Source organism: Corythoichthys intestinalis, chromosome 15 (assembly GCF_030265065.1).
Source record: "Corythoichthys intestinalis isolate RoL2023-P3 chromosome 15, ASM3026506v1, whole genome shotgun sequence".
NCBI lineage: Eukaryota > Metazoa > Chordata > Actinopteri > Syngnathiformes > Syngnathidae > Corythoichthys > Corythoichthys intestinalis.
The window spans coordinates 44,391,696-44,414,613 of record NC_080409.1 but is presented as its reverse complement, the minus strand read 5'-3'; the positions used below and the strand labels follow the sequence as shown (position 1 = coordinate 44,414,613).

At 39.8% G+C, this 22,918-nt stretch overlaps 1 protein-coding gene and 1 long non-coding RNA gene across 3 annotated transcripts in view; one reads left to right on the top strand and one right to left on the bottom strand.

The window, feature by feature from the left end:
* The window catches only part of LOC130930614 (uncharacterized), a 108,440-nt gene that overhangs the window by 50,631 nt on the left and 34,891 nt on the right, over nucleotides 1-22,918 (top strand). The gene's annotated exons all lie outside the window — the stretch shown is intronic.
* The window catches only part of vgll2b (vestigial-like family member 2b), a 124,094-nt gene continuing 109,812 nt past the window's right edge, over nucleotides 8,637-22,918 (bottom strand). For both annotated transcript variants that reach the window (XM_057858577.1, XM_057858576.1), the window contains exons 4-5: nucleotides 13,037-13,489; nucleotides 8,637-9,374 (exon numbers count right to left, since the gene is read on the bottom strand). In XM_057858577.1, the coding sequence (XP_057714560.1) occupies nucleotides 9,331-9,374; nucleotides 13,037-13,489 (497 nt within the window). In that variant the 3' untranslated portion in view covers nucleotides 8,637-9,330. The remainder of the gene's footprint in view (nucleotides 9,375-13,036; nucleotides 13,490-22,918) is intronic.

The following is a 22,918-nucleotide window of genomic DNA, read 5'->3' as shown; positions in this document are numbered from 1 at the left end:
TGTTGTCCAACGTGGCAGGTTCGGTCGGGCAAGTTCCTTATTCTATTCATTGATTGAACAGTCACACTCTTGATTGAATTAACAGTCATACTCTTGATTGAATTAACAGTCACACTCTTGAGCGGGCAAGATATCTTTGTTTTGAACACACATTTGCACTCAAAGTACTGTGGCTTGGTGGAAAAGTACTGAGACGTTGTGTGATGAATCAACATATGTGTGTGTATCTATTTATCAGCAGAATGTGAGCAATCGCCGGTAAGCACATGATTATGGGCTAAAACTGTATTCTTCATAATAGCTTAGGAGTGCACGTATAATAGCTGTGGGCGAGCAAACTGGCATAATATATTTGGCATACAATTTATCTTACAGCATTAAATGTTCCTAATCCGATGACTCGATTATTCGAACTAACTAGTTGATAGATTAATCGAGTACTAAAATAATCGATAGCTGCAGCCCGAGATTTATAATTTTACTTATTCATGAAAAAATAAATAATAATTTTGGGGCCTACATGAATGAAAATGTGATCCCCACCTATGTGGATGCCAGATTTTTATGAGGTTATTATTTTTATTTATTACTAAAACTAGTAAATTGTCCTATGAATGGTTAAATGTAAATACTGTTTTAGTAGTGTATCCTCCAACTTTTTTCACCAATAGCAAAATTTATTTTCATTTCCATAATCCTTTATGCAATTGACTATTAATATGTATAGCCCTTCATAGACAGTAGTTATATATTACAATATTAACAACTCATATTACCGGTACTTTCTGGATGAATTGTGTTGTTTTTCAAACATTGTTAGGATAGATTCTGATGAAATATAGCCTGAGCTGCGCATTTGCAATGTCACAAACCGAACAACAGAGGGCATCATTTTACGCTTTTAGTCATACAGAACCCATTTGTCTTAACTAAATAATACCCCCATTAAGTACTTATTTGCAATCAGTGAGACAGATCACCATGAGTGCTTGCAGGACAATCTCAATCAAAACATGTTGTACTCCTTTAGTGTCCAATGGGCTGCTTGACAAACATAGCTGTTATGAATGTCATGTTGTGTTTATTGCTATAATGTGATAATTGCTGTGGCTGCATAGCAACATCAGAATACATCCTGGTGGATCCAGTGCGAAAAGTACAAATCTGAAACCCCCTGGCATATGTGAAAAGGCACTAAAGATGCTTGGCCTATGGGGAAACTGTTTTAATTTCATTACTTTACATATTTCTCCAGCTTAGAGCCAATCAAATAGTTGGCAGCGTCCAAATGCATGCTGGTGAGCGGGGTAGGATTCACACATAGCAGCCGCTAAATGGTGACAGTGGCCAAGGCGGGCATACTTCAGCGCATAATCTGATTATCGGATCAATAACACAACATCATTGGGCGCATAGCCGGCATGCTCGCCATCTTCTCTGGTTGCGCATAGCTGACATTAGGCGCTCGTTGCCACTTTATAGGTGACAAAGTGTGAATGCAAGCAGGAATTCAAAATGGAAGGCCTTTTTAAATGAGCGCAGTCACATGGCAACGTTCATCAGATTCACCGGTGCTACTTTTGTGTTTCGAGCTGTTGTCGTGCTTCAAATAGCTGGTTCATTATAGAATTGGGAGCCCATTTCAGCAGTAATTTGGGCGACAAATTTTCTCTTCATTGGAATTGACAGAGTTAAGGCGAAATAGGGATGAACATATTGTGCCATAGCAGTAAGCAGTTTTACTGTGACGTTTTTTTCATATTTCTTTATGTACCTTACACATGTAGTCTGTTTATCTCCCATGTCTGTCTGACCACGACACAAATGTCACATACATATTCTTAATGTTTACAGTGAGACACAGTAGAGTTGTTCTAGTTAAAGCAACACTAGGTAACTTTTCAACTTTTATAAAATATTTTCATGATATTTGTGATGATATGTCGACTGACTTGTTGAATGACACCTCTTTTATATCTTCTGTATCACTTTCACCGGCATTAATTAATTTGGTGGCAGGAACCCTGCCAAACAAAAACACTACAAATGTGCTGACTGCTTTAAGGCACTTGTCACTTCTTTCTTTCCCGATTCATTATAAAGACAGAAATCGATGCTAATGCTTTTGTGCGAATTCTGCAAAGACGGCGGAGCAACAGAGACAAAAAGTTCTCCAGCATGGCCGAGAACCAAAAGTTGTATTTGCCATGTGGCAAAATGGATTATGACATGTGACATTTTTTAGTTATGTGGCAATTTTTTTGCTATGTGGCAAAATGGATTTTGACATGTGGCATTTTTTTTTGGTATGTGGCAAGGTAGATTTTGGTTTGTCGCATTTTTGGGGGGTATGTGGCAGTTTGGCGGGCCATGCACGTCCACGCCATTGACGGCTATGCACGTCCAAATGTTCCATTCATTCATTTCATCCATGCAAACAACCATATAACCCCAAAAAATGCCAAAACCAAAATCCATTTTGCCACATGGCAAAAAAAATGCCACACATGGCAAAATTCATTTTGCCACAGGGCAAAGAAAAAATGCCACATAGCAAAAAAATCCCACATGGCAAAATCCATTTTGCCACATGGAAAAATAAAATGCCACATGGCAAAAAATGCCACATGGCAAAAAAATCCCACAAGGCAAAATCCGTTTTGCCACATGGCAGAAAAAAAAACCACATGGCAAAATTTGTTTTGCCACATGGCAAAGACAAAATGCCACATGGCAAAAAAAAAAAATGCCACATGTTGAAAATCAATTTTGCCACATGGCAATAAAATGCCACATGGCAAAAAAATCCCACATGGCAAAATCCATTTTGCCACATGGCAAAAAATGCCACATGGCATAATCAGTTTTGCCACATGGCAAAAAAAAAAAAAAATGCCACATGGGAAAATCAATTTTGCCACATGGCAAATACCACTTTTGGTTCTCGCTGTCTCACCAAAAAGTTTTGTCTGAGAAGCAAAAAGAAAGGGTGGCTACCAGAATATACAGAATAAACATTGGCCCGGCTTTCACTCGTTATATGTATATCAGGCACTTCACTGACTTTAAAGCTCCATCTCAACATTTTTTGAGACTTGCTTATTTTTACATATTTATCTCTGTCCAAGTTATGATGCAGGAATGTGAGCATGCTCACATTTTCTGGGTTAATATAATACTACTATTATTAATATTAATTAGGTGAATATTAATGAAGAGTGAGAGCAAGAGACTGCGCGTGTGTATGACTCGTATCATTATTTACACATTATACACACACACCCTCTCTCAACACAGAAAGTCAACAGAAAAAACACCACAGTCTGTATTATAAAATTGTTATTTTGAACAGATGTTTACAATGGCAGAAGACTTAACAAAAGTATGCTTATAGTGAGGATAGTGAGGAAACAAGTTAGCAGTGCTAACTTGCCACGTTAATAGCCTCGTTAACAAGCTTACGTTATAATACTTGTTTTACCGTCGCCAGACACACGAAACACGCTGGAGTGAACTCTCGTAGCTGGTGGGAAACATTCATGACAACGTTGACTTAACTTAAATTTTGTGTAAAGTGACAGATGATGGTCATGTTAATGTGAAATTATGTTGGAGGTGTTGCCTGCACGTCGGCTTTCCTTCCTACTCTAAGCTGCGGCTGTCTGTTTCTTTTCGGCAGCAGAAATACTAATACCCATGGGTTAATTTGAGCCAGATCCTGCCGGAACAAGATCCGGCACCTCTTGATTTTGGCCTCCCTGTGTTTCGGGACTTATTTGGGCAGATCCAGCACCTCTCGTGTATAGAAAATAATAGTAAAATAGAAGCGTTTTTTAAAAATGTATTGTATTAGCCTCTAATGGGGGGAAAGAAGGAGAGGAGTCGTTGATGGCTTTCTCCACTTTACTGTGGCAACAATAAACAAAATAACAGCGGACTGCCGCCACATTCGACCGCTAACTTTTGCTTCCCGCCCGTCCTCTCCTCGCTTCCTACTACCTCACAGCTCTCCAGTACCAGCGTCCCTTTTAGGGACCATGCATAGTTACGGACATTACAGTATAAAATAAAATAATAATATGTAGGGGTGGGAACCTCTTGGTATCCCACGATACGATACGATTTCCGATATGAAGCTCACGATAACGATGATCTCACGATATAGCAATACAGTGATTATCGATACATTGGTCAGGAAATCATACTACAAAAAAACTAATAAACAGGAAAAAAACAAGCTATATTTATCCTTCTGCTGTAAGTTTATGTCCAGTCCATGTGAACTGGGAGTGTGGCAGCAAATTAACCCCTCCCACTTCAAACAGGCCCCTCCCGCTTCTATAGACATCAGTGGCAGCCAATTAATGCCAGGCAAGGAGGTGATTTGGGGCCATTTTAGATCATTACCTGTTGATTTTCAGTCACTTCCTGTGGATTTGGGGGCATTTTATGGGCACTTCCTGTTGATTTTGGGTTACAGAACAGAAGGTGAGCCGGGAATCCCACAAATGAATAGGCAGTGACTCAAACTCAAAAGGAAGTTATCTGTAAATACCCTAAAATGAACAGAAAGTGACCTGTAAATGCCCTGAAAATCGGAAAAAGTGACTGTCAATGGCTGCCATTGAGTTAACTGAAACACTATTATGTAGTAAGATTTTGGTAGCAACTTGTTGGTTCCTTCTTTTTTTTTTTTTTTTTTTTAAACATTGATACCTTTTCAAAACGATATCTCGATTCTTGGCATGAGCGTATCGATAACCTTTTGGGATGCAAAGTATCACGATATATCACCATTTCGATATATTGTCACACCCTTAATAATATGGATAAATTCATTTACAGAACAAATCCCAAGAATTGCATTTTGTTTTTAATATTTAACGTCATTTGAAAAAGTCGGAGATTTGTTGATGCACTGAAAAGCTGGACCAACAAATCACGGCCCTGACCTAAAAAAAAAATAAAAAATAAAAAAATAAAATAAACTAGAAATTTATGGCATCTGGGGAGCAAGCAGTCAGCATCAAACGGTATTTCAACATGCCAAAAAGACTGTTATGTTCAGTCTTTTTTTAAAAAGATGGAAGATGGCTCAAAATGAGTCAGAAAAGCAACAACCAGCGATTAGGGCAGCTGCAGCGGTCATGTTAATGGGAAGGACCAGGTGCAGCAGGAGGCTAGCGCCGCAGCAGCTAGCCAGGTTCACGAACAGCCAGCCAAGCAGGGGCAGGAGGCTGCTACCGTGGCAGCAGCTGGTCAGGTTCAGCGCCACCCAGAGTGGGGGCTAGCTACACTGACAGCAGTCAGCCAGGTGGACCACCAACAGCCGGAGCAACAGGCCAGTACCCATATGGGAAATTTGGGTTTGGGCTGCACAATTTGTAATGCGGTGGGAACTATGGGACCAGAGAAGACGGCGGGGATGGAAACTTGCAAAATAATGGGTTTCTGTTATTTATCGTAATCTCTGATTTTTTTTTTATGTTTTACAAGGTCAACCTGTTTAAAAAGTAATTGCTGACCGTGTTCTGTAAGTCCCACCTTTAGTTATGCGGGCAATCTGTGCAGAGTATAGCCTAAATAACTCATTCACTCCCAGCAATTTTCACCAGTGCAACCCCCTTCGCTCCCGGCCGTTTTACTGGATTTTGACTGATTTTGCAAGGCCCACAGAAAATTCTGTTCTATTGCTTTATAAACATGGAACCCACCAAAAGAAAGATTAGACTCTCTTCTTTCAGCAGGAAAAAAAGTAAGTTCATATTATATTTCCATTCTTTAGAAATCAGCATTAGAAAATAGTTTAGTTTGAGCAATTTTCCAATTTCTGATGAAAAAACGGAGAAATTGAGCTTTTTGTGAAAGCATACATTTCAAACATAACTTTAACACAGCTATTTTTTGCTTTAGTTACATCCTAAACATCTGAATAATGTTTTCCTTTTACAAAATAACATAAACATCAAGACAAATTTTTTAATTTATTTATTTATTTATTTATTTATTCATTTATTTATTTACACATAACTAACTGAGCGATGACGCTGTTGTGGCCGCGACAGCCGGGTAAACTTTTCCCTCATCGCCGCCTGTCTCATAAAGATGGATTTTTTGGAGTCTATGCAGGGTCTGCTCGGCGAGTAGCACGGACTCAACGGCATCGTGCGCTGCACTGGCGGTCTCGGTCGTTCTGCTCGGTCATCCAGGGTCTTACCAAATGCGCTACTGCCCTCCAGTGGCCAGTTTTATTGCTTTAAAATGGATTTTCAGCTTTGTGCTTTGGAGCCAAATTGAATCATAACCCAGAGATGTCTCTTGTAAAAAAAAAAAAAAAAAAAAAATGTAAAAGACGTATAAATACGTCTTTGGGACACTGAAACAATTAAAGATAGAATGTAGGGCTGTCCCAAACGACTAATTAGCCTCCCGATTAGTCAGCCAACTATTTTCACGATTAGTCGACTAATCTAATAATTTTTTAAAATGTATTTATTTATTTATTTTTTTACTACTTTAATAATGACATTTTTGTTCAAGCTTATTAATTCACAAAAAACATTTTGGAACACCTAAATTCTTTATTAACGTATAAATAGATAACGTAAATACCAATAATAAATCACAAACAACGAGGTCAAATGCTGCTGGCATTAACTAGTGCAAAAAAATGTAAACGGAAACACTGTGACTTCACCTCTTTAACAGGAGTCAAAACAATTCTTACTCTTTTTGTGATATGTCATTGTCTATATTGTTCTAAATGTTAAAATGAATTGCAATGTCCTGGACAATTATTTTCAGAATAATTTGTGTGAGTTCAGATGCTTTTTCTGGTGTGCATTCCGCATTTTTGGGGGATGGGAAAAACTGTTCAACTTTTGTTTGTTTTAACCTGAAAATAGATCAAGTACAGGGCACACTGAAATATTACCACAATTATTTTGAATGAAAGGCACACATACCCACAGTAACAAAAATTAAATATATAGTATTTTATAGTATATTACTATATGTAATACTTTATAATATTGAGTAACTAATATTAGCGCAGTCATGGATTACAGTAAGCAGGCCAGTGCTGTTTTCATATGTTTTTATTATGTATATACAGAATATATGTATATATTTTCCCCAAGTGGGAGCTTCCATGATCCTAATAAATTTAATAATAATTTGAAAAAAAATCATATAATTATATTATATATATTAATTATTTTATTAAATAAAAATGCACGTTGATACGACACACATAAAGTCAACTTCCATTAAAAAAAGTCGTTAGAAAGTTGTATGGATTTACAATCCGCTAGCTTGTTGTTTCTTGTTGTCTTCGAAAATTACACTTGGGTGACGGCGCTTCAAGTGTTCATAACGTCATAGCCGACGTGCTACCGTGGTATGCGAGCTCAGCTTAGCAAAGAGTACTCAAAGTGGGACCCTTCATATTTTCCTTGAAATAATTCCAGGCTCTGGCTATTCTGGTCCGCTTTTTTGGCTTTATGCCGCTTTCAGGTGTTACCAATTCTGCCCTTTTTGGTAATTGGCAGTGTTTTCAACTCCTCGCCATAGTGAGGAGTGAACTGGCGATTCACTTGGCTCGTTGTCGTCGGTTCGTCCGATTTCTTTCTCAGGAAGGCGGCGGCGTGCATAAAAACACTGAGAGGCGTCGGATGGCTCTTTATGGATACTTTTATTGACCAAAACAAAAACGTAGGGGACACAGCCACTCAACTCGGCGCTACCCGCGCACCTTTCCAACTCACCGATCTCGCTCCCTCTCGCTCGCTCGCCCACTCTCTTCCTCTTTGCTCAATCTGACAACGCCAGTCACATTGAAATAACAGCGGCCCCCTTGGGGGTGCCAGTAACAACCACTTGTATCGGGAGCGCCCGCCATTATAAACTTTATCTGCATGTATTTTTTTTTTAACCTGTCAATACCCATCGACGGTATGTTTTGCCCGTCAACGCATTTACGTCATCGATGACGTCAACAACGTCGACTAGTCGGGACAGCTCTAATAGAATGTATTTATACGTTTTTGGGAGCAAATGAGATCATTGTAAATTGTTGTCATAACAATTATGCCATGGTTATTATCTGAAAATGAGGCTTGTACGTCTCACAGAATGGCAGGTGGGCATTTGCGTGTTGTTTTCAGCACCATTTTCTGCGTATGTTCTGGGACCTGTGCCCGTCTCGTCATCCCTGCGCTGTCATATTTACTTTGCGTTCTGGCTGATGATTTACGAATTAAATGTCATACAAGCGACTGTCTTTTTTGAGGGGGAAAAAGCTCAGGTGTAGTTTTGACAGCGACAGCAGTGTCACCAACACACAGGACAGAGCAACAACCAGAGGGGGGAGGGGGGAGCACTCCCACTCCAAGCCATTTCTCGCTGCATTTTTGGGACATAAAAATAGCTAATACCATACTACGGTATGATGGGAAATTTTTGTGGTTTTGAAACCGTGACGTTTTCATACCACGGTAAACCTTGAAACCAGCGACTGGCCAATGCCTAGTCATAGGCCTTACCTCAATCACAATTTAATTTTATTAATCAATGAATTGTTTATCATCTTTCTTTATTCAACACACTTGAGAAATGTGTCGCTTTACCATAAAAATATTTATTGACATCACAATCTTTTTGGACACAAAAATAAATCAAGAGAATAACACACAAATGAGAGAGTACTTATTGAGCATATGGAGAAAAAAAAAGCAAAAAAAAATCCAAAGAACACATTTTCTCTTACCCCTGATAAACACTTTCCCCCTTAAGAGCACAATGGCCACATTATACATCTTGTGTGGTCACTTGGAGAACCCCAACCACAATCATTGCAGAAGCACTGGCCTATAAAGCAAACAATTCAATAAAATAAACACAAATAAATAGAAATGACACCATGTCAGTCAAAAAGTAAAAATCTCCATTTCTCGTCTGATTTATTGGTGGATGCAGCAACAAACAAAAGAATGAAATGGAGATAACCAGGCACATTGGAACAATCCCCTCCCCCTAGGTCCATCCCTCGATCAGCTGAAGTCTATTTTTCTGGGTCCAACATGGCGTCCCACCCATGCCAGGCTCTGCCCCGGGAGAGGGACATGGCGAAGGCGGTCCAGATTATGTGTTATCTCCATGGTGCACTCACATCCACCTAGAGCTAGGCTGCATCCTGTAAGAGGAGGCCAGGTGGTTTTGCACATGTGTGTATGTGTATGAATGAATCCAATGCATGGGATAAAGAAGAGATGCTTGTTCAATAGCGAAGACGGTCCAGGGACTAATTGGCTGTGGTCAATGTGGGCCTCGTTAAAACCAGTAGAGCTCTTTGCCTTTCTTGTGCTGCTGCAAGCCTGAGAAAGCATAATAGAAAAACAGTGATTAGGAGCTTGTCGGCATACAGCAGAGCACACGTTGTCATGGAGGTCATTTTAGCCAAGCATTCTCTTGACAAAGACTTGACTGCATTCAAGGTGCCTGTGTTTGTGGGGGTGCTCACAACAAGCGCGTGGGTTTGGTGTAAGCCAGTGGTTCTTACCCTGGGTTTGATTGAACCCCAGGTGTTCGGAGGGTAATTCTAAGGGGTTAGGTGAAGGTTAAGACACACAGCGCCCTAAAGGCCAAGTGTCGTTTTAGACTAGGTTTTGGACTGGGTTGCCTCCAATTTATTTACAGGCTTTATTCCATTTCTTTCAACTCCTAGCCCTATATCTAATGATATATTATATATAATATAAATGAACCGAACCTTGACCTCAAAACGGAGGAACGTACCGAACCGAGATTTTTGTGTACCATTACACTCCTAATCATTTCCATCTTCATTTCAATAGTAAAGGAGAAACGATGTCGTCATCGCACACACCATATAACTGTTTGCATTAGTCTAACACATATATAGTCTAACACATACATATGGTACAGGTTTTCGTAGGCACCGTCTAACTGTTTGCATTAGGCTAACACACGTAATATAATTAATCAGGAAATAGTATCATTTTCATATTTACGGTAGGACTACACTACTAATATAAAATAAATAGCACACCATAGTTTAATGAAAAGAAATAGAAGAGATACACAATGCCGTCTTATCACAAGAGTGACGCACCAACTCGGGTAATCTGCTCTCCCAGCAAACTCCAAGGACAAAGCGCTTTGTCCTAAAACAAGCACAACCAGCCCGGACAGCAAAGTTGATAGCGGGCGTCCCAATCCGCGCACGAACCTAAGCCGCCTCAAACCGGCCAACAAGGGGAAGATCAAAAAGCAACGCCCAGAAACGCCTTCGACAAGACCCGCGTCAGCAAAGACTTCAAAAAGACTGGACACTGAGATAAGACAGATTTCTTCTGCTCGGAAACATGTAGCCTTGTTTTGGATCCAGAATTGTCCCTCCGTCGTCTGTTTTTGCCTTGTTTTTTACCATTGTCGACGAATAAATTGTCAACCTGTTTTCGGCGAGTGTTCTTCAAGCTTTTGAAACATGGAGTCAGTGTGCAAAGGGTTAACACAGGAACGCGTGGAGTTTGGCTTCCTCCTGGCCTGGCTCTTCGGGGGCGTCGAGCGGCGGAGCACATTTCCGTTCTGTTGCCGGCCTCCCCGTGGGGTTTGGGCTAGGAGGACTAAATTCCTTCAATAGTAAGCGTCACATTTTTCCTTTTTTTCACCACTTGCACTAACCTTCTTGGAACCCATAATGATTTCTCCCGCAACAAAGAAACTGCGGTGCTGTCATTAATCGTCGTATTTCGAGCATGTCGTTGGATGTAGAAACAAATAGCAAGTCAAATTTTATGTCTGTGTCGAAGCAATCGCATGTCAGGGTACCACTGGATCCAATATCGCATTTATTTATTTATTTATTTATTTATTTTTCAAACGTCATTGGGCAGAGTTGCAGAAGGAAGGAGTAGGTAGAAGGTTTCGCTTGTGTGCAGATGAGCCAGGTATTGCTTGCGTCGCATTCAAGAACTTTTCGGATTTCTCGCCATCAGCCACCTTGCTGAACGTGACACAAGCAACTCTCCAACAGCGCCATGGTAACAAGCAAGCTTAAACGTCATCTCCAAACTTAAAACCAGCCGCTTCAAAACAAGTCGATGGCAATTTTTTTTGAGAAAAACTACAAAGCAAATGAGAAAGTCCTCAAAGCTAGTTAGCTTGTTGCTGAACTTGTTGCTAAATCCAAAAAGTCCCACACTGTAGGGTGACCAAACGTCCTGTTTTGCCCGGACAAGTCCTCTTATTACGTGCCCTCCGGAGCGTCCGGCCGGGTTTTATAAATTCATGAAAATGTCCGGTTTTTAACATTTTTCACGGGAACAATTTGAAGGGAATCTTTCCGGCCACTAGGGGGCAGCGCCTGCCTGTGTTGACGTGGCTCCGACTAGTAGGGGCGGGAGAAGGAGTAGATCTTCTTTTTTTGCTGGCAGTTTACTCTTTGTTTCATGGGGAATTACCACCATCTACTGACGGTTTGGCGAGAGATCAGACTACAGTAAGGAGTTCAATAAGGAGTTCTAAAAGACGTGGCTATATATATAGTATATATATTAATATATATTTATTTTTTTAATTAAATCGTCTTCTATTTGTATTTAACGTTACAGTCAAAATGCCTTACACTCATCCAGAGTCTTTCGTTTTGGCTTAAAGTAGGGCTATCAAATTTATCGCGTTAATGGTGGTATTTTTTTTTTTTTTTTAATTAATCACGTTAATATATTTAAAGCAATTAACGCATGCGCTGCACGACGTACTCACGCATTGTCGCGTTCAAATTATAATGGCACCGTTTTACCTATATTTAGCGCTAAAAGGCAGCGTAAAATAAGTGAATTTTAGCAGGTTTTTGGAGCATTGTTTTAATTGGTTTTAATTTTCTTAATGCATTGCCAAAATGTATATGATCGGGAAAAATTATCGGGAATGATTGGAATTGAATCGGGAGGGGAAAAAAAACAAAAGCAATCGGATCAGGATATATCGGGATTGGCAGATCCTCAAACTAAAATGATTGGGATCGGATCAGGAGCAAAAAAACATGATCGGAACAACCCTAATGGCAACTCTTAACTTCTGTCGGAGATTTGTACTGGTGTAATCTGTAAAATCCCGTTTGGGCTGCCGATTATTGGAAACTTTTATAGCAAAGTCTGATTTTGCCTCGGCTCCCATACTCGCTAATAGCTTAGCAATCAGTGAGCTCAGCCTCGCTAGGCATTATGGGCAATGTAGTTTTGAACTGCTGCGTTTGGAAACATGCTGGTTGAATAGCTTGTCAGTTTATTTCGGTTATTGTTTGCGTACAATCTAGAACATTGAATGAGAATAACAATTGAGTGGGAATAACAATTTGTCAACAACGATTGTCGTGATAGTAATTTTATAAAATGTTGAGTTGGCACATAGCTTACTGTGTGTGTGTGTGTGTGTATTGACTGGACTACATTTCCATGGGTCTGCATTATATTATTTTTTTTAATCACTATTCGTTTTTTTTGTTTTTGTTGTTGTTTTTTTATTGTTTCATTACTTTTTTAGGAAGAATAAAGCCTGTTGAGTAACCAGTTGAGTAAAAAAAGGTGGGTGATATAGGCAACTTTGAGTGATCCTGAAATTCAAGTATCTCGAGGCCAGGCCGAGTGTCCTTTTTTTTAGAAATCAAAATATGGTCACCCTACCACACTGTGGCAGAGACATTAATACTACCTGCCTGCAAAGACATTGTTAGCGAGATGCTTGGCCCTGATGAGGTTAAAGACATTGCCAAAGTCCCCCTGTCTGATAATTCTGAGCTTTTTAAGCCTAACTGTTTGCGGTTTGTGCCGCAGCACTTGAGGTGGTACACACATCGTCATGCTATTCTATTTGATTGTTTTCAATGTATTTCTTACAATTATTTTTTTTTAATAGAACATTTGAGTGTAATTTTGAAGGCTATTAAATTAGTTTAGTAGTTTACCCTGTCTCTGTCAGAACAGAACCCCCTCGTAAACCTAGAATTGTTTACCTGCATCCATGTTGAGGGCTAGTGTCTGGCTCACATCTCCCGGGGGGAGCAGGCCGGGCCAGGACGCCGTGGGTTCCAACTTGCTTACTTCGTAGTGGCTCGGCAAGGTAGGCAGGTGGGCCGGCCGAACGGCAGGCATGAGCAGTGGCCCGTAGTGGGGCTCCAAAGCGGAGGGCGAGTACAGTTCATGGAGAGGCCTCGGGGGCCCATAGGCCTGAGCTTGGGTGTATCCCCAGCTCTCTGCTGGGTGGGGGTGTGAGTGAGGGTGAGCGTGTGGGTGTGGGTGAGGGTGAGCGTGCGGATGAGGCAGGCCAGGGTGCAGCCCTGACGCGTAGGGGTCCATGGAATAGGAAGGAGCTGCTGTCTCACAGTGTGCGCGACTTTGAGGCGATGAGTAGTTACTGTCCCAGAAGGATGGAGGGAAGCTTCGTCGGCTGCTCGGCGAAGGCGTGTCTGATCGAGAAAGCACAGGCGAATACTAATGAACATGATATACAATTGACTCACATAGCTTACGGAACTTTGCGTAGCTTTATAGTGGAGATGTGGCAAACTATGCTAACTTTGCTACAAGCTACACCTGCATGATGCTACGGTGGTAGCGTCTGATGCGTCTCATAGATATCATAGATGTGTATAGAACTAGATGCGAAATTACACACTCGCCGGCGTTAGTAACTCTACCTTGCTAACATAATGTTAGCCCTGCGGAAGGCTAGGCTTCTATTAATTATGACTACTGTCGATGCGTGGCTAACGTGTCTTACATACAGGCTTTATTTAATCTGTAAAAGCACAGCGCTGTAGCGTGATCAAGGTGTAAAATGAAAACATAGTCAAGCTAACTGTCTATTTTAGCTCAGTAGTCATAGCTGGATAAAACACCAAATAGCACTGGTGCCTAATAAGGGAGTTCCAAAAAAACGATTATTAGAAGCACCGCGATTCAACACGTGACAATTCGAGTACGATTCATAAAGGTTCAAAAACGATGATTTTTCCCTCATAACTTTATGACAGCCGCTTGTAGCAGAACAAATTTTAAGACACGTCTGCCGCCCGGACACCTTTAATTAACGGACGCATTCCCAACATTGTGAAGGATGCTGCCGGTTACTGAGCGAGAGATTTACTTCTTTTAAAATAAAAATAAATAAATAAATAAATGTGTCTTTAACTACGTAAGATAGTGATTGAAATACACCACAAGGTGTCAATGGTGAGTTTTAAAGTACTTAGAAATCAGGCCAAAGAGTGTGTTTTGTCCCTCAACTGTTGCCATTGTTCCCTGTTTACCGGTGCATCCATTGTACTTCACGATCATTTGAGTGCAGGCTTCACAACGTATAACAACCTCTAATAGTTTGTATATTGTGACTAAATATTGCCATCCAGTGCATTTGTTGAGCTAAATGAAATGTTTGAATAAGGTTTGACCAATGTCTGAGTAGGTTTTATTTGTATTTTGCATAGGTATTTTGATTGGGAATGCCAGTTCTCTTTGCATTGTTGTTATGTGTGAGAATAGGGCCTCATTAATACAGACTGAAGCCCTTTTTTGTGAACATTATTTTTTTGAGAGATATTATTTTTGTTGTGCTTTCACTAAATGATAGTTATGTTTGTTGTGAAGGAGTTGCCGAAGCTTACGCCAATAAACGGCGCGGTCCAATGAACGCCTGTGTCCACTTGCCTTTTGTAATATTCTGATATAGAATTATCCGAGGCACCCTGAAGTGCACGCAACGCCACTGTTGTTTACTCACATGATGCAGGAGTGAGTTAGAGTTACGGCCTGCCGAGAGCCGTAAGCTGTGTTAATGTTAAAGCTGAATGTGCTAATAAAGAAACAAAGTTCCAGCACGTCACTTGTGGTATACCTTTGATAAGAAAAAGCACAAAACAAGACACCTTTCTCTGCCTCTTAGTTCTCAAAGTGCAAAAAACGGCGTCATTGTAATCTGTTTGAGGCAATGCATGAGCGCATACGTTAAATGCGTCAAATATTATGAAGTGATCCTCTAACTTAAATACATGTATGCTCTAATAAACCACAATTTTTCTCTTGTACTAAAATATGTTGTTAGAAACACATAAAATGTTCAATCAATGGCAATATTTTATAATATTTAGTCCATATTTTGACCGTTAGTTGGCGCCATGGTTTGCGGGCTCGCAGTGATGACGTAATTGGTATCTTTCCAAGTGTGTAGCATGTTAAACAATTGCATATTGCTGCCTAAACTCGCCAAGTAAAATGCCACGATGTGCTGCTTTTGGATGCAATTTCCATTCAAATGGAAACAAGGGGAGTGAAGTGAGTGGTCAAGATGGAATTATTATTTTTAGTGAATAAATGTGCATAAGTGGAAGCTTCTCCCCCTTTTTGGTCCCTGTATGCACGTAACCTACCCACCCGTTACACCTGGCGCCCGAACATTTTTCCTGGATCCTCAGTCAAGTAAGGGATCCGTCTATTTTCTGGATCCAACGGTCCCACCACGTCTGCAATATTGGTTTCGGATCCGTCCATTTTTTTTTTGATTCGTCGGTCCCACAGCGGCTTTTCGCATCAGTCTATTTTGTGGAATCGACGGCTGCGACATTGCCATGGGATCGGTCTAATTCCTGGATCTTCGAGTGAGTAAAAAACGTGGATTTGGATTACTATTGCTATCTTTTATGTTGACTATTCTTTGTGGGAGTTTTCCCCAAATCATACTAAATAATTAAAGCACTGTGGCATGCTACAGTGACGACAGTGACTCTGACGTGGACCTCACAACAATGTTGGAGTTCGTCAGGGAACGTGTGTTTGCTTACTGCTGAGCTCCCGAGTGAAGAGTGGTCAAGGTGGAAATATTATTTTTTGTGAATAAATGTGCATAGTGGAAGCTTCTTCCCTTTTTGGTACTTTTATACACGTATCCTAGCTACCACGAGTTACAATGTACAAGACATGGATTACACAAGGTGTGCTCTTTGGCCTGTACTGTATGTAAAGCACACGACAGCTCTGGATGCTAACAATCTACATAATTATATTGGGATAAGTTTGAAAACACAATATGCTTACCTTGAATATCTGCTAATAAAACCGGACAGCGTACACTCTCGCTCCCAACCAGAGTTCCCAACACAACAGCACTCTCTCGCATCACCAGTGTTACCCAACTTTTGTCTTATCAGGTATTTGCTGCACACATTTTTCCCTGAAGCTCGTCTTGTGAACGACCGACAGCGCTGTCCTGCTCTTCACTTTTCAGATCTGGTTCAAATAGGAAGGGTAGAACTGACGACATGTTGGGAAAGCTAAAGGGTGACACGCTGGAATTTCGGCAACAGGACCAGTGACGTCATTTACTGCGATGTAACAAGAATGGCGATCTACCACTTAAAATAATTTTACAAACTTTATTAAACAAAAACATTGAGGGGTTTTAATATCAAATTATCATAACTCATTCTAACATTTATCTTTTAAGAATTACTTGTCTTAAAAATAGAGGATCCCTTTAACGTGAATAATTTAAAAAATTAATTACCGCCCGTTAACGCGATAAATTTGACAGCACTAGTATATTTATAATTGCTCTTTACCTTAAAAAAAAACATGTTTTTAGTCGGATTACTCGATTAATCAATGGAATTTTCAGTTGAATACTTGATTACTGAAATATTCTATAGCCGTCCATCCATCGATTTTTAACATCACTTGTTCTTTTTAAATTGTCAATCAACCGGTCTTCAAGGCCACACCTTCCTTCGCAACATGGGTTTAGTTTAGTTTAGTTTAGTTTAGTTTATTCACACATCGTATCATGGTACACACATGAACATGATCATATATACAAGCAGTTCATCTGACAAGATGTATGAAAGGGACACTCCGAATAAGCTATTTAAAGCTTTTAGTAGGGGCCCAGTCAAACAACACACACATACACACATTCATACACGTACATGCAATTAACTATGGGAAATTTCAAAATTCTGATTACATCGGATTTGACATGTGATACCTTAGGAATGTTATTCAAAGACAGCATATTAAACATACATAGAAAGGAGATGAGTTTTCAGTTTTTTTCTTAAAAATAGAGATGGAGTGTGACATTTTAAGTGTTTCGTCCAGTTCATTCCAGATCTGTGGTCCTCTGCATACAATGCCAAAGCTTGTAGACTTTAGACTTCTGCTTTTTCCAGGGATGTGATTTTTTTCTTCTAGTAGTATATGTGTGCTGAGGAGTACTGATCACTTAATTTATGGTTTAGTTTATGGATGACCTGATACATTATGCAAGCATTTTGAAAGTAGTTGTGTTCTTTTAGCCTCAGAAGGTGGTGGTGGTGGTGAAATATTAATTTAGTAGGAGCATTGAACCCAGACCTTGTTATGGCACGTATGACTTTTTTCTGTAGGGTTTCAAGATTTTTTAGATAGGTTGGAAATGTGTTGCACCATATGATATTACAATATTGTAAATGTGGCTCAAATAAAGATTTATACAGGGTGAGAAGTGCAGTTAGTGGGATATAATGTCGCAGTTTAAAAAACAGCGCAGCATATTTCGACAGTTTATTTGTGAGCTCATCAATATGTTTTTTAAAACTAAGGTACTCATCAATATGGACTCCCAGGAATTTTGTAGAGCAGACTCTTTCAATGGTTTCTCCATTTATGTTTAAGCAGATTCGTTTGGATTTTTTATTGGAGCGAAACACAATGAAATTTGTTTTATTGATATTTAGAGAGAGTTTATTACATTTGAGCCATGTGTCTATTTTCTTTAGTTCACTATTTATGATTTGCTCAAGTGCAAAGGGATGTTTATGGGAAAAGAATAAATTTGTATCATCAGCAAATAGTACTTTATAAAAAACAGATGAGGAATTAACAAAGTCATTAACGTAAAGGATGAAGAGGAGTGGCCCTAAGATGGAGCCCTGGGGGACTCCATGATTGAGGAGTTTGTATGATGATTCTGAATTGTTAATCTTGACATACTGATGTCTTCCAGATAGATAGCTACTGAACCACTCTAGCGCTAGGCCTCTAATCCCATAATGTTGGAGTTTTTTAATTAATATATCGGTCTTAATAGTGTCAAATGCTTTGGATAGGTCCAGAAAAACGCCGACTCTGTAGTCACCTTTGTCAATTTAATCGTGGATTTTTTCTGTTAGGTCAAGTACTGCCATATATGTACTATTTTTCTTTCTGAATCCATACTGCAATGGTACAATGATGTCTAGCTTGTCTAGATAGTTACTGAGTTTGTTGTAGACTACTCTTTCCAATACCTTGGAAAGGGTAGGCAGAATAGATGTTGGTCGGTAATTGCTCAGATCATTTTTATTTCCAAATTTAAAAATTGATGTGATTTGTGCAATTTTTGCTATTTGAGGCACTACTCCAGAGAGTAGTGATAAGTTGATACAGTGGGTAAGAGGTGCAGTGATAATGTTGGAAATGTGTTTCAGAATTATGTTAGAAATTCCATCTGCTGCAGCTGAATTTGAATTCTTCATGGTCATGATTATTTTATAGACTTCATCATAGGTAGTTGGATTAAGGAAGAAGGAGCCCAGGTAACCAAGGTACACCAAGCATTGCCCTTGCACAGAAATAAGGATGCGCCAGACTTGACACTACAAAAGTAGAGCCCTCTGTGTTTAAATTATCTTCCAATCATTCATTGACAGAAAGAACGTGGAAAATATAGCGGTGTACCAAACTGAGCTGCACCACTCGTTGGAAACGGGGCTTAAAAAGAGGAGTGGGTGCATGCAGTCACATGACAGCTTAGCTCCCTTGCCCAGATATCTTCCCCATTGGATCATACTGTCACACTGCTAGCTCCAACAAGACACAGAAATAAACACAACCACATGTAGTGTAGAGAGAGAGAGCGTGGTAGCGAGATAGAGACCATATATCCCAGAATGCCATCTATATAAGGCAGACGCTGTGACCTAGAGGCAGCCCAAAAAGCCTTAAATCACTGTCTGCGGTGACATCTCTCACTCCCATGTCTACTCGGCCCTCGAGAAAGTATTAAAACACACTCGTGCACGCACAACAGTGACCCTGTGTAAGTGCCGGCTGCTCCTCTTTTCAGTCCTCTGCACCCCCACCTGTTGTTTTTTCTTCGCCCCCATCGCCCCTCCCATCAACCTCCCCTCGCCCTTGACAGAATGTCAGCAGGCCATTATATGTTTTCAGCAGTAGACTTTTATATTTAGATATTCCTCTGGAAAAGAGACACCGCGTGGCCCGGCTAGGGGTAGTGTCCGATCACAGGGCATATAAATCTGACAGCGGCCATTGTGGGGGGGCGATGTCTTTGAAGGAGGATACGCCCGCCGCGAGGCTGTGTGCTGAGCAGCATGGACAAACATAGAATCTGTTGTGAGGCAGGACGTTTGTCGTACTGAAGTGACGCGTTACAAAAGTGTGGTCAGAAAGACCGCATGCAGGTGAAGTAACTGGCTCTTTAAGATTACACCAGTAGCGACACCATCCGGATGTTTTTAAGATGTAGTGAAGCCGTAAGACACAAGTGAACTCATTTATGAGCTCGTTGAGATATGGATTGTGGAGTTGGCATGTTTTCTAAATGCCAATAGATTAGTTGTTTTGGACGCCTTCCCAGGGCCGGCCCAGGCCATTTGGGGGCCCTAAGCAAAATAATGCAAAGGGGAACATATTTTTGGCCCACCATTTCGTCACAGTGTACTGTGAAACCCATACATCCAATCAGACCCATACGTCCATATTTTGTATATTAATCAGATTTTGTTGCACTGCATACTTCAATCTTCTCACCCCAAATGATTGTCAGTACATACAGTAGATAGCGCTGATGTCACGTGCGTAGAGGAAAAAGCAAAAAAAAAAAAATTTTTTTAAACTTACTGCTGCCGACAGCCGCTATAAACGACGCCGACATTGCTAAATACTAGCCCGCACGATGCTACGTTGGTAGCAGGTAGCGTCTGATGAGTTTCATAGAGATCACATGTATGTTGAACTAGATGCGAAATGACAGACTCGGCCGCGTCTGGGCAGCGTTAGTAAATAGCCGCCATTTTAAAGCAGTAGAGCGCTAAGCACTAATAAAAAGCGCTAAGCGCTGATAAATAAGATTAACGTTACTGTCACTAGCTCACGTAATGTTAGCCATGTGGAGGGCTAGGTTTCTATTAATTATGACCACTGTCGATGCGTGGCTAACGTGTCTTACATACAGGCTTTAACATAACATAGCGTTGTGGAGTGATGAGGGTGTAAAATAAAAACTCAATAATACTAACTATCAATTTTAGCTCAGTAGTCATTGCTGGATAAAACACCAAGTAACACTGGTCCCTAATGTGCGCCAATACAGCCTGTATCATACATTTATTTTGAACACTGCAAAAACTCCAAATCCTATTGGGACTTACAGTTTAGACTAATTTAAAACTTAACTAGAACTTAAAAATGGCTTGACACAAATAGAAATTCAATTGAAACACGTGGGAAAAAATCCAAACTTTTAAGTGATGTGTGTTATCAAGCGTAACGGCATTTTTAGGTATATATATATAAATATTTATATATATATGTATATACTGTATATATAATTTTTTAAAGAGGATCTAAAAGTTTTTTGAGTGAAAGCAGTGAATTGAGATTTTTTTTTTTTTTTAATTCTAGTTACATCTGAGATGCAATTGTTGGCTGTTTTCAATAATATACATCGAAAATACATTGATTGACTGAAAATGGTTCAAGATTAGATAAATTGTTTTCTCATGTTTATTTATAATTGCTCTTCACCTAAAAATATATTTGTTTTATCCGATTAATCGATAGAATTTTCAGTCGATTACTCGATTACTAAAATATTCGATAGCTGCAGCCCTAGTTGCTAGCCACCTCTGGATTTAATTAATTGAATCAGTTTTCATTAAGACCAGTGACTTTAACCTAATGCTGGACTGAAACTCAGCTGACACAACAAACCACAAATAGCAACATATTCTTTCAAGGACAAATTTCTTTCAACTATTAGGGTGTTTATTTATCATTTACTCACTATAATTTTAAATGTTTATAACAGTATAGACAATTTCTAAAAACACTAAAATGATGTGCACAACTATAGTCATGTGTGTCAGTCCGATGTGTTGTGTTGTCATTGTACATTGAAAATAGTTCAAACGAACGGGGAAAGTTGGGGCTACATTTTGAGGTTTTTTTGCTCACTACAGGTAGTCCCCGGTTTGCAAACGAATTCTGTTCCTGCGGTGGAGACATGTGCCTGTATGATATTCTAACAGTATGATAACTTTAAGCCAAAATCTCACGGTTTCACAGTTCTAAAAATGTGTTGCTTTGAAATATCTGGGTTTAAAAAAACTATTTAAAAAATTCCATGGGAAAGGATTTTTATTTTTCAAAACATTAGCAAATTGGAACATAAGTGTAATGTTAAGTTAAAATAAAATAAATTAAAAACAAAAGCGACAACTAAATATTCTAAATAAAATTAAAATAAATGCAGTTCTTTAGGTGAGTCTAAACCCGCAGCCACAGCTAAACATTATTCCCATCAGAACAAAAATAATTGAACTATTTTCCATAAAAAGTACGTGTGCATGACTCGTATCATGTTTACATTGTACACACACTCTCTTTCTCAACACAGACAGTTGCCAGAGAAAAAAACACCACGTTTTACCACAGCTAGACACACTAAACACGCAGGAGTTAACTCTTGTAGCTGGTGGAAAACGTTCATGACAGTGTTTACTAACCTTTAGTTTTGTATAAATGCGAAATCATATTGGAGGTATTGCCTCCTCGGCAGCCATCCTCAGCAAACGTGTTACATGTCGGTTGGCCCTCCTTCTCTAAGCCGCGGCCGTCTGTAACATTTCTATAGCCGAAGTATACCCATACGAGCGATTTCGTTTTCTTGGATGTGGGCAAAAACTTCAGGAGTTTCACCTCCTTCAGCCAACGTGTAGCACAGCTGACTCACTGACACTGAGCAACAACCGGTGGGGGAGGGTTAAGCCTTGCACCTGCAAGTGAGGGATTTCTCCCTGCATTCTTGGGGCATAAAAATAGCTAATACCGTAGGAGCGGTGTGGTGGAAAATTTTTGCGGTTTTGAAAACTTGATGTTTTCATATTACGGTATACCTTAAATCCGGTAATCGGCACATGTCTAGCTAGCGATCTACTCTAAGTTAAAAAAAAAAAAAAACTATCCAAAAACATGTATTATACGTCATTGTGCTGTCCTTGCAAGAGCTAAGTCCTAGCTACACAGTGAGCTAAGCCCCGGCTGCTCATGACATCAACACTTGCAGAATGAAACTAAAATAAAACTAATTTAATTTCATTTTATCTTCACTAACAGCAATTCAAATTTGCATTTACCAGTAGCTGCTGATACAGCTATAAAGAACGATTAGCATGTATCAGTTAGCTTCCTCACATCATCAAAAACAATCAAGTAAGCTCGCCCTAAGTATTCGACCACAATTACAACGCCCAATAAACAGTATAAAAGGGGTTATATACAGTTGTCGCCTCGGGATGCTGCACAAGCAACAAATGTGCTCGCAGGCTGTCACATTTGTCACTTAGCTGCTCTGTGTGCACCTGTATGGGCGCGTCTGTACATTCGTTCGCTTGCTGTTCTACACTTCCTGCACCAATAAAAGCATGCATCACACAACAAAAGTCAACATTTATTAAAAAAAAAAAAAAAAAAAAAAAAGACGCAGGCGTCGTAAAGTCAAAATCGCGTAAGTCGGATCCGTCTTAACCCTGGGACTACCTGTATTTGTGTTAAGTTTTGAGCTATTTACCCCATAGTTTGCT